The sequence below is a fragment of the Galleria mellonella genome, unplaced genomic scaffold (assembly GCF_026898425.1).
Source record: "Galleria mellonella isolate WM207_F2 unplaced genomic scaffold, CSIRO_AGI_GalMel_v1 utg606, whole genome shotgun sequence".
Lineage (NCBI taxonomy): Eukaryota > Metazoa > Arthropoda > Insecta > Lepidoptera > Pyralidae > Galleria > Galleria mellonella.
Window position 1 is genome coordinate 853,988 of NW_026442126.1, and position 12,454 is coordinate 866,441.

Genomic DNA, 12,454 nt, shown 5'->3' on the forward strand with positions numbered 1-12,454 from the left:
CAAATGGCGGTGCATAAAAAAAAATACTTTTACGTTTTATTATACAAAACGTGCGCGTTGCCGACCCTGAAGAAACCTCTTTACCCCCCTTTTGAAGAACCCCATGCTGTAGTCTCTTGGGGAAACCTCGGCAGGGAGCTCATTCCACAAGCTGAGTGTTCGTGGGAGAAAATATCTCTGAAACCGCGCAGCACGCGACCGTTGAGGCTGTAGGACATGAGGATGAACTCCCTGTCGATAGCAAACCGTACGATGGTAGAAAGTGGCTGTGGGCATCATATTGAACAATTCTTCTGAGCACAACCCGTTGTACAAGCGGTAGATGGTAAAAGATTGAGAGGAGAAATTTGATCGGTGGTTGGGGCTATATAATAATAGATTGTATTGTTTGTTTGTTGTTTGTAGTTTGTAATATAATAATAATTCGTAATAGTAGGCAGTATAGTATTAAGTAAGTACTAGTTAATTAAATTATAAGGGTCCAGACCGCCTGTCGCAATATACTATCCGAGTTGTCATATCATTGGTAATAATGAAACCATTATGTTAACTTATGGCTTTGGGTGCTCTAGTCCTGTGAAGGCAAGTACATAAATATAAAGAGCTGAAACAGGTGTTGGCATTCAAAATAGAAAAGGAAGGGTATAATAAAACAAAACATATATATTTTTATTTGTAATTCGAATACAATACATACCTATTAAAACACACACACACACACACACACCCACGCACGCACGCACGCACGCATGCACGCACGCAAGCACGCACGCACGCACAAAAAATATAAAAAAATAAAAAAAGTACACGATTAGTTAGAACTAATATTAAATAATTATATAATGGTCCACCATCGTGCGTTTTCAAGGCACTTTCTTCCATGCACAATCACTCTTTGGAATTAACCTCCAGTAGCAGTGTTTCTGAAGTGATAAGATATCGTAACCTTCAAGAAAGGAGCATATTCTTTTTTAAAAGTCCGGCAGCACACCTGCAATGACTCTGGTATTGTGGTTGATTATGAGCGGTGGTAGTTACTTACCATCAGGTGAGCCGCATGCTTTGCTTGCTTTGTGTTGTAAAAAGAAAATTTTATAAAATTTATATATATATATATATATATATATATATATATATATATATATATATATATACAATATATATAAATAACACAGGTAAATTACAACAATATAATACAATTTTCTCATTATTTTGAAATTATAAAATTTTTAAAACTAATTAAAGTCATAAAAAATATTAAATAAAATTCATTTGTGCATTATAAGAGACGATTAAGGCAACTTTATGGTCAAGGGATGGGCAGCAGCATCACTGTTTAAACATCACCAAAGCCTATCTGCGGTTGCCAACCCTGTTGCCAAGCGTAGCAATTACTGGCAAAACTACCCAAGAGGGGGAACCTTATGATCAGCAACAGTCTGTTAGTGGCTGGTATAATAATAAAAAATAATTAATAAATAATATTATTAATATTAATAAAGAGGTTTGTTTGAATCGAAGCTGATAAATAAAACCCGTGTGATTATTACTCCGTTTATTGCGCGACTGACACATACAATATATCAAAGTACCTACATCAATTATAACTATTTTTATACTTAAATACCCAACACCTCCACCCTTAATTCCTAATAATCATTTAATTAACTTTTAAACACAATATTTATGCAATGACATATTCACCCTTCCGTTTATATACTATGAATAAAATATACTATGATTAAAATCTATATTACATAATTATGTTTGATTCCAGATCGTTACATATTCATCCAATCCATAACGGACTGGTAGCCTACGCTCCCTGGCACTCCCCCATTCTGCCGGACTGGCCGCCCGCCCCGCTAGCGGCACCCTCGAGCCCTCCGACCCCTCACTTTCACCCGGGATAGGCAAAGATAGCAATTCTGGACACAGCCATGAATCCTTACGTTCCGTGTTACCGTTAGTTTGTGTGTCTATATCGTGCCTTTTCAATTGATCTATGTGCCTGTGTTTAATGGACTTGTCCTTAGTTTGAATATTATAATCAGTGCTGCCTAATTTTTCCAATATTATACCTTCTCCCCATTTGGTTTTTGTGCCGAACTGTCTATACCATACCCTATCACCCACTTCGAAATACCTCTGTGTCCCCCTAGCCGCCAGTTCCTGTTTGCGTTGTGCTGTTGACACGTGTTTCTCCCTATCAGGTCTTAAACAATCCAAACGCGTTCTAATGGATCTACCTAAAAATAATTGAGCCGGACTGTCACCCGTAGTATTATGTATTGTATTTCTATACATCAAAAGAAATCGATTCAATGCAGTTTCCGGTTCTACCTTTTGTAATATCGCTTTTTTAATCACCTTTTTGCACAATTTAACCGCATTTTCAGCCGCCCCATTAGACGCAGGATGATATGCAGCTGAAAATAGATGTTCTATACCGTTAAATTTACAGAAATGCAAGTTCCTCGCTCGAAAAAGGCGGTCCGTTATCGCTCACTATCTGCTTAGGAATTCCGTATCTAGAAAATAAATCTCTTAATTTATATATAACTTGTGAAGCTGTAGTAGACTTCATTTTGATCGCTTCTACCCACTTTGAACAAGCATCTACTATCACTAAATACTTAACACCTCCCATTGGCCCTAAAAAATCGAGATGTATTCTAGACCATGGCTTATTCGGCCAGGGCCACGAGCGCGTTTGGTGTGCACGCGGAGCGTCCGCTACTTGGGCGCAAGTGGCGCACGCGGCGCACTGCCGCTCCACTGCCTCGTCCACCCCCGGCCACCACACGTAGCTGCGCGCGACACTCTTCGTTTTTACTATTCCCATATGTGTCTCGTGTAGCTCCTGCAAAACGCTCGCCTGAAGTTTGTACGGCACCACTACCCTATGTCCCCACATGATGCAATCTAACTCGGTATATAATTCATTTCTACGATTGAAAAAAGGTTGTAATTCTTTTATTTCATTATTAGTAGGCCAGCCTTCCCGAATATATCTAAGCACTCTGCTTAGTAGGGGATCTCTTTTTGTTTCTTTCCTTACATCATTATAATCTAACAGGAAAGCATCTGCTGCGAAGTGTAAATAAGTCTGCTCGGGACTGTCTTCCTCCCTCTCCCCCTCCGCCTTATAAGCAGCTATTAGCCTCGAAAGCGCGTCGGCTGTATTATTTTCAGACGAAACATATTCTATTTTAAAATCGTATGCTGATAATATGAGGGCCCAACGTTGTAATCGACTGGCTGTCATATTGGGAATACCCGAACGTGGGCCAAATATACTAACTAATGGTTTGTGATCGGTCCGCAACACAAACTGCCTACCATACAAATACTGGTGGTATTTCTTTACAGCAAAAACTATAGCTAAAGCCTCCTTATGTATTTGGCTATAGTTGCGTTCTGCAGGCGTGAGAGCGCGCGAAGCATACGCTACGACTCGTTCCGCGCCACTGCCTCCGCCGCCGGGCACGCTCTGCGACAGCACTGCCCCGATACCGTGTGCACTCGCATCGCACGTGACCATCACCGGCAGAGATGCGTCATAGTGAGCGAGCACCTCACTGCTACTTAATAAACATTTAACTCTTTCAAATGCTGATTGATGACATTTTAACCAAACCCACTTTTTATTATTTTTTTTAACAACTCATACATTGAACTCAAATAACTGCTTAAATTTTTAATAAACTTTCCATAAAAGTTTATCATTCCTAAGAATGATTTTAATTCTGAGACATTGGCAGGAGCCCTCATTTTTAATATTGGATTAATTTTTTCCGGGTCTGCCCTAACTCCTTCTTTATTTATAATGTAGCCCAAATATTTTATTTCCTTCGAAAAAAAATTACATTTTTGTTTCTTTATTTTAAGTCCATGACTCTTCAATTTTTCTAACACAGCTATCAAACTTTTAATATGCTCTTCTTCTGTTCGCCCTCCTATACAGATGTCATCAAAGAATATCGTAACATGTGGTATGTCTTTTAACAAATTATATATGATTCGTTGGAAAATTCCCGGACTTGAAGCCAAACCATAGACAAGTCGTTTGTATTTGAACAAACCGCGATGTGTATTGATAACAGTGAGGTCGGTGGAGTCCTCAGATAACCGTATTTGTGCATATGCCTGTGACAAATCTAATTTACTAAATATAGTACTTCCACTTAATCTCGCAAATAAGTCCTCGATTTTTGGCACAGGGTACTTATCAACTAATAAGACACGATTTAGTGTAACCTTATAATCGACACATAAACGTAAAGATCCATCAGCTTTATGAACAATTACTAACGGTGTAGCCCAATCAGAGTGGTCGACGGGCTCGATGACGCCGGCGCTCAGCATAGCATCTAGCTCGGCGTCGACCCGCTCTCGTAACGCATACGGCAGCGGTCGCGCCCGGCAGAATACGGGCTGCGCATGCGGCCGCAGGCGCAAAACGGCGCATTCGCCCGTATAACACCCCAACCCATTCTCGAACACTTCAGAATATCTGGAAATAATATTTTTTTTACAATCATTAATATTCAATTTACAATTATCCTGTCTAACATTATTTATACATATTTTAGGAATATCTATATCGAGTTCCGCCAACCACTGTCGGCCCAGTAAACTAGTCGTACCACTATTTATAACATACAAATCTAAAGTTTTATATAACAATCCATATTTTACATTTACTTCGATAAATCCAACAGGTTTTATTCGACTACCATCATAGAATCTTAACATTAAGTTACAAGGCTTTATCGGAATATCAAAAAATAATTCTGTGTACATTTTTTCACTTATGCACGACAAAGCCGATCCCGTGTCGACTTCCATGGTGATGACTCGATTATTAATGCAAACTGTCACGCTTACCGGTTTATATTGTCCTAAAGACATCTGATATACTGCTTCATCACTGTCAGACGCGTTACCGTCAGCTTCCTCCAGATGTTCCATCTGATGACCCGCATCGAAACCCTCACGCACCCAATACGCCCGGGCCTGGCTAGTTTCCTTGCTATCGAGTCGCTTCGCATTGTTTCCGGTGCCATAACCGCGCCCCCGGCTCCGTATCTCCTGATTACGTTGGACGCCCCTTCCGCGCTGGATATTAGCTCCCCGCTGAACGCGATATCGGGGCCCAGCCGTCCACGCCGCATCATCTCCATATAACCCTTGTTCTTTTACTGGACATACTCTCCGTAGATGTCCCTTTTGGTTACAACGGCTACAGACATAGTCTCTGAACTTGCACTGTTTATACGTGTGATGGATGTCACCACACCCCCAACAACTGGACTCGTGAAGTTTATTTCGCGTTGTGATATTGCCCTGCCTTGCAACATGCGAGTATGAAACTCCTTCTTCCTTATTCTCGACAACCTGAGCGTCCCGCTCCGCCGCCTCCAAAGACAACGACAATGAAAGTGCTCTTTCAAAATCTATCTTCTCCTCTGCAAACAGCCTTTGTCGGATTCCGTCGCTTAATATTCCACAAATAAATTGATCTCTCATATTTTCATTAAAATTTAAATTAAATTCACAATTGGCCGCCATTTTCTTTAACTGCGCCACATATTGTGCAACTGACTGACCGTTACTTTGCCTACACTGTCTAAACCTATATCGCTCCGCCAACACCGACGGTTTCGGTTGTAAAAACTTTTGCACTGTGTAGACTAGTTCACTGTATGTTTTCTCACACGGTTTACTCGGACTGCACAAATTCACCATAAGTTCATAGGCCGCGTCACCAACCACCGATATAAGTGTCGGTACTTTCAGTTCATCTTTAACCGTATTTGCCTTGAAATACATGTCCATCCGATCTATATATAACTTCCAATTGCCCTCTTGCACGTCAAACTCACTTAGTTTTCCCACTGACATTGTTTTTTTTGCTATTTTAATCCTCGTCGCCACTGATAAATAAAACCCGTGTGATTATTACTCCGTTTATTGCGCGACTGACACATACAATATATCAAAGTACCTACATCAATTATAACTATTTTTATACTTAAATTGGCGTTCCATTGTTTCTGCCTACCCTAATGGGAGACAGGCGTGACAGATATGTATGTATGTAATATTAACAAAATTACTTTATCATATTTGGAAAGGTCGCTCCGCAGTTCTCTCATTTATCTATAGTTCTTGAGTTTCCTTTCCTCCTACGCATATTTATCTATTGCTTTTTAATTGCGTCCCCAGAGATGGGCTATATAATTTGGGTTAGCCAATTTATTAGGCCTTTGAGTCACATTTGAAAGGAGGAGCTTTTCATACAGTGTTATGTACTAACCGATAGTGAGAACCTTGCAAAAAGCGTCGCCTTATATAAAAAAAAAAAGATGAATTTATTATCAAGTTGAAATTACATAAAAGATCCGAACATACATACATATTGTTGGAGTTTTAAAACTGGGTGTTGACATGGGGTTATTTTATAATTGTTTGAATGGAAAATTCTTTCTTTACTCTAAAGTATTACAGATTAGTTTTTTACAAATGTCATCAAAATCGGTTTAGTAGTTTAATTTTTAGATCAAAATTTATTAATTTAGGTTTTACCACATTTACCGTCTGTTTACTTTTGTAATTTTTTTTTACGTATTTCTAGTGAAAATAACAATGTTTATATATATTCAAATATGGCCACATTGTCGAGATAATGTAATTCACCCATACATTTCCCTGGGACGTTCTCCACTGCAACATTATTACGCTAAAAATAAAGTCGTCAAAGTGGGGCGGTATGACACGTAAGAAAATGAAAAATTCCCCATGGAATAGGCAAGTTAAAAATAAAAGCAGATAGATGAATATGAATGTCGTTGTTCAAGTAAAATGGTGGCTAAAATTAAATGTATTTACGCGAACTTGCATGCCTACACTTTATTTAAATTTTTAGACGCCACTACAAAAACACGACATATTTTTTTAAGTGTCGTAATAACGCAGAATGGTTATTATTATTCAAGTGCATTTTTGTATATGTGTGTTTGTGTACGTGTGTGTTTGTATTACGACATAATTTTCGATAATTCCAAACTGATATTGATTTTTTTTTATACAACTTAGAATGGCAAACTAGCTGACGGCCCACCTGATGTAAAGTGGTAACCGTCGCCTATAGACATGAGCAGTACTATGTACATAACAGAGTATACTGTTTCGCTCATGATACCCCCCATGCGTTGCCATTCCTGAGGACTCAGGTGTTATTCCTCTGTACCCTGTAAATTCACGCCATATCCCACCCTTCAAACCGAAACACAGCCATGCAAACACAACTGCTTCACGGTTGAAACACGAATGGGACAGAGGTGCCCAAGCAATCGACTTTTGTACAAAGTCTCCCTCTGGTAAATTTGATGAGTCTTTTTCAATGAAAGTCAATACATTCGTGACAATACTATACAAATCGAATCACGATTAAAGTCGATATTTTTTATGGGTAAGTATTTTAAATTATTGGAAATTCTTTCTCATCTTTAGTCTCTTTTGTATCATTGATTTTACTAGCTTTTACCCGTGACTTCGTCCGCGTGGCGTAAAATATTTCTGACCGGAAGTAGCCTGTATCCTTCTATATCCCATATAGTACATACTAAATTTCATAGTAATTAGTTAAACCGTTATAAGGTAACAAACAAACTCACTTTTACATTTATATTATTCGTTTTGTATCAGTGACAGACATATAAGCAGACGACCCACCTAATGGTAAGTGGTAACCGTCGTCCGTGAACAGTATCATGGACATAACAGCATATACTGTGTTACCAACCTATATATATAAATTAATGCCACTTTTCGTTGTAATTTTACCCACTTATCAGGCTACTTCTCTACTCAATTCTCTGATTGCTCAGCGGCCAGATATTGACATATTTAATGACAAAATAGATATATTTTTAAAATGTTGTACAAAATTTGTAAGTTTGTAAAATAAACGTATGGCTCACTACACGTTTTGGGAAACTGTAAGTGTGGTGAGTAATTTTTAAATAATAAATAAATAATAATAAATAAATAAATAATAATAAATAAATAAATAATAATAAATAAATAAATAATAATAAATAAATAAATAATAATAAATAAATAATAATAAATAACTCAAGAACGGGCTCACCTATCTAAACCAAATGTTTAGGCTTTGTTCGAACTATTTAGTAGATGGTTTATGTGAAGTTTGCACAAAATCGGTCGAGCGGTTCTTCATTTCTCACATTTTTTGTAACAAATGAATTCAATAAATGGCGGGTCATTTTGTTAATGGGGATTTTTGTGTCAAATTCAAACTTTTTTTTAAGATGGGGATTGTGTTGTCAAATTGAAACTTTTTCAGTATTGACAGTACAATTAAAATAGCTAGCAATTAATAAAATATTTTTTTGTTCGAATAAATGAATTTGATGTTAATTTTTTTTTTATTATTTCACTTTACCATATACGCAGCGAAACACGTGCCGGGCCGCTAGTATATATAAAAATATAGGTTAATAAAATAATTAAAATTAAATCTAAAACTAAGTGATAGTGGTCATTCGTGAAATGACGTACATACGAACTAATCAGTCACGTTATTGATTTAGCATCAAAAAAGGTGAAAAAAAATTGTTTCGATATTCAATTGTCATATATTTACAGAAAACTGTTCATTTTAATGAATAAAATATTACTAATTGACTCTGTTCTTATTATTCTTGTAACGTAGACATATTTAATGAGGGGAAGGGTGGGAGGGGGCAGGTGAGCCCTGTCTCTAGGAGTCACTACAGTAAGTGTAACAAAAATTGTAATTACATAAATAATAAGTATAATATATATATATATATATATATATATATATATATACATACTATATGGTTAATACTTGTCCATTATATGTATATATATGCTGCACAAGGGAATTTCTGTAAGTCATCTTTTCCACCTTTGCGCAGGGAGGATGACTCGTTGGCCCAGAACGCTAAAGAAAAGGCCGATCTTCTTGGATCCATCTTTGCGTCAAACTCGACATTGGATGACGGGGAGAAACCACCACCGACCATCACGTGTTGTAGGAGCTCTATGCCTGACATTAAATTCACGCATAGCTCAGTGCGTAGAGCACTTTTCTCCCTCGAAATCCATAAGTCGAGTGGGCCTGATGGTATTCCTCCAATTGTGCTTAGGACGTGCGCACCAGAGTTGGCTCCGGTTCTTACGCGTCTTTTTCGGCTTAGCTACTCATCGGGCATAGTCCCAAAGTTTTGGAAGACTGCTCTGGTGCATCCGATCCCTAAAAGGGAGATCGCTCAGATCCAGCTAACTATAGGCCCATAGCTATCACTTCCTTATTCTCGAAGGTTATGGAATCCATCATTAACCGTCAACTGCTCCGGTACCTAGAAGAGCACCGGCTGATCTGTGATCGCCAGTATGGCTTTCGACAGGGACGTTCGGCCGGTGATCTTTTAGCTTACTTAACACACCGATGGGCAGTGGCAATCGAGAGTAAGGGAGAGGCCTTAGCAGTTAGTCTGGATATTGCGAAGGCCTTTGATCGGGTGTGGCATAGAGCGCTGCTTTCAAAGCTACCTTCATTTGGGTTGCCTGCGAGACTGTGCATTTGGGTCGCCAGTTTTCTCAAGGAACGTAGCATTAAGGTCGTAGTCGACGGTGCATGCTCTGATTTAAAACCTTTGAATGCTGGTGTCCCGCAAGGCTGTGTACTATCTCCGACTCTGTTTCTTCTGCATATCAATGATATGTTACAGATAAGTAATATTCATTGCTATGCGGACGACAGTACAGGAGATACATTATATACCGGTCATGCAAAGATCTCACGGGCACATACCGATGAGTGCCGGAATAGACTTGTGTCTGAAATCGAAACTTCACTCCATCAAGTTTCGATCTGGGGTGAACAAAATCTTGTCCAATTTAACCCCAAAAAGACACAAGTCTGCGCGTTTACCGCAAAAAAGACGCCGTTTGTCGTATCTCCTCACTTTCAGGGCACTTCCCTTGATAAAAAGTCAAGTCTAGGAATTCTGGGCGTTGATATATCTTGCGACGTCCAGTTTTGCGGTCATCTGGAGGAGAAGGCTAAGATAGCTTCCAAAAAGTTAGGAGTGCTCAATAGGGTGAGACGATATTTCATGCCAGAACACCGCCTGAAATTATATAAAGCCCAAGTCAGGCCGCATATGGAATACTGTTCTCACCTGTGGGCAGGAGCGCCACAGTACCAACTCCTTCCGTTAGACCGCATTCAAAGTCGGGCGGCTCGAATTATCGATAGTCAACGCCTTACTGTCCGACTTGACCCATTGAAACTGCGCAGAGATGTTGCGTCTCTGTGCATCTTCTACCGAATTTATCATGGGGAGTGTTCTGAGGAATTGTTCGGATTGATACCTGCTGCTGATTTTCACCACCGTACAACCCGCCACAAACTAAAGTTTCATCCCAATCATCTGGACGAGTGGCGGTCTTCCACCGTGCGTTTTTCAAGGCACTTTCTTCCACGCACAACCATTCTTTGGAATCAACTTCCAGCAGCAGTATTTCCGAACCGATACGACAACATAACCTTCAAGAAAAGAGTATATTCCTTTTTAAAAGGCCGGCAGCACACCTGCAATGCCGCTGGTGTTGTGGGTGATCATGGGCGGCGGTAGTCACTTACCATCAGGTGAGCCGCATGCTCGTTTGCCCCCTGTGTTGTAAAAAAAAAAAAAAAAATATAATTACTCCTCTCCATCCAAAGGTTGCCTGGAAGAGATAGCTCTTAGCGATAAGGCCGCCCATTGTTTTCGCATTGTGATTATTTCTTGTAATTATTTATATTTATGATAAGTTAACTGTTCGATGTTCTTTGACCGTTCGGTGAGCGTGGACTGTAGGGGCGCTGGTTCAGGCTGGAGAGAAACACAATAATTCCTTTTCTGAAGCTCCCGGTACCGTCTGAAGAGTTTTCTTGTCCTATTTCTTATCGGTTGGGGAGTGCAGAGCAGAGCATGCCGCTCGACGGTAGGCGGCCTATCTTTATACCCGCCCGGTCGCACGACAACATGTACTAACTCGCGTTAGCGAGTCTGTGCGAGCGGGACGGGGCGAGTGTGAAAGGGACGCGTTACTCTTCAGAGTGGCACCGTTTCGGCGTCTATTTATTTGTACAATTATTCTTATTTCTATTACTTTTACAATTTCTTTTCTTATTCCTATTTGTGGGTAATAATAACAAGACACAATAAAAATGTTTTATTCAACTTACGAGCTATAGATACATCTTAAAATCTATGTAAAATTAACAATTTAAAAATGATTAAACTAAGGACTTATGCTAACAATTAACTATAAAATATCGCTATAACTATACAAAGTGATTATAATGTCGCGAACATTAACTATTGCAATATTTTGGAGGAAACAATAAAGAGTATCTATCTATCAACTATGTTAAAATTGATCCAAATCCAAATGTCTCGCATAAAACAATATACTGTTAAATACATTAAAATAATATTATTGTCTATAGTATTATCGAATCGTTTGTGCGCCTGACAACCGACTTGAGCAACTTCCTATCCACTGACAAAGGGCACGGTTAACATAATATCCCCATCTAAAATTAGACAAAGTCGCACTCGAAGTTTCAATGTCGTAAATTACAATTAAGTTATTGTTAACGGAATTAAATTGTACGTTAAATAATTGTATTTTGTTATATTTATCATATTTATGTTAATAAGTACAATTTACAATGGCTCAAATTAAAAAAAGACTTTTTGGACGACGTACTCCATAATGATACCACTTTCATAGTTCCACTGGTGTTTTTTTATATGTATTTACATATCAAAATTAAGAGATACATATGCAAAAATTCAAATCATTCTTTATTATATATTCTTTATTGCACTAAAACATACAGTAACAACAATTAGTCAATAACAATGTTAGCAAAGGCGAACTTGTCTCTAAAAGAGATTTCTTCCAGTCAACCTAACGCAGTTCTTTTTCTTTTTTTTAAATATACTATATGGCTTCTTTCCAGCCATGACCGCTTTTTATATTTTTATTTCAAAGTACAGCCAACAAAAGGCCATAAATCGTAATTAACAGAGGTACCGACAGAGGAGCAATTACTCATTACGGCGAATCGTTCAAGCGAATTTAAAGTATGGCACCAATGAGAGCGTAAAGCGGTGAACGCTTACTATTTTGAAGTGTTTTTTTTTTTTGATTGATAAAAATGGTAACCCTGCCTGCGCTAACGGAATACGATGACGGAGCACCAGTGAAGGGTGATAAATGAGAATGAAAACAGCCAAGTTAGCCCATCATGATGAATTCATAAGAAATTAACCATGATAGTTTCAAGGGGGAACCGCTAGGAGGTCGACCTGGTTGGGTATATTGCTAGCAATGGGAT

At 38.6% G+C, this 12,454-nt stretch overlaps 1 protein-coding gene across 2 annotated transcripts; it reads right to left on the bottom strand.

Moving 5' to 3' along the window:
* Positions 1-1,540: 1,540 nt before the first annotated feature.
* Positions 1,541-5,993, bottom strand: LOC128201765 (uncharacterized protein K02A2.6-like). 2 transcript variants are annotated; one of them, XM_052899645.1, is made up of 2 exons: positions 4,891-5,993; positions 1,541-4,516 (listed from the first exon to the last, which is right to left on the bottom strand). In XM_052899645.1, exons 1-2 carry the CDS (start codon positions 5,905-5,907, stop codon positions 4,508-4,510), a joined length of 1,026 nt encoding a protein of 341 aa, XP_052755605.1. In that variant the 5' UTR covers positions 5,908-5,993; the 3' UTR covers positions 1,541-4,507. The 2 variants fall into 2 exon arrangements, with proteins under 2 accessions (XP_052755605.1, XP_052755604.1); XM_052899644.1 differs by having other exon boundaries at positions 4,891-5,985.
* Between the last annotated feature and the right edge of the window lie 6,461 nt (positions 5,994-12,454).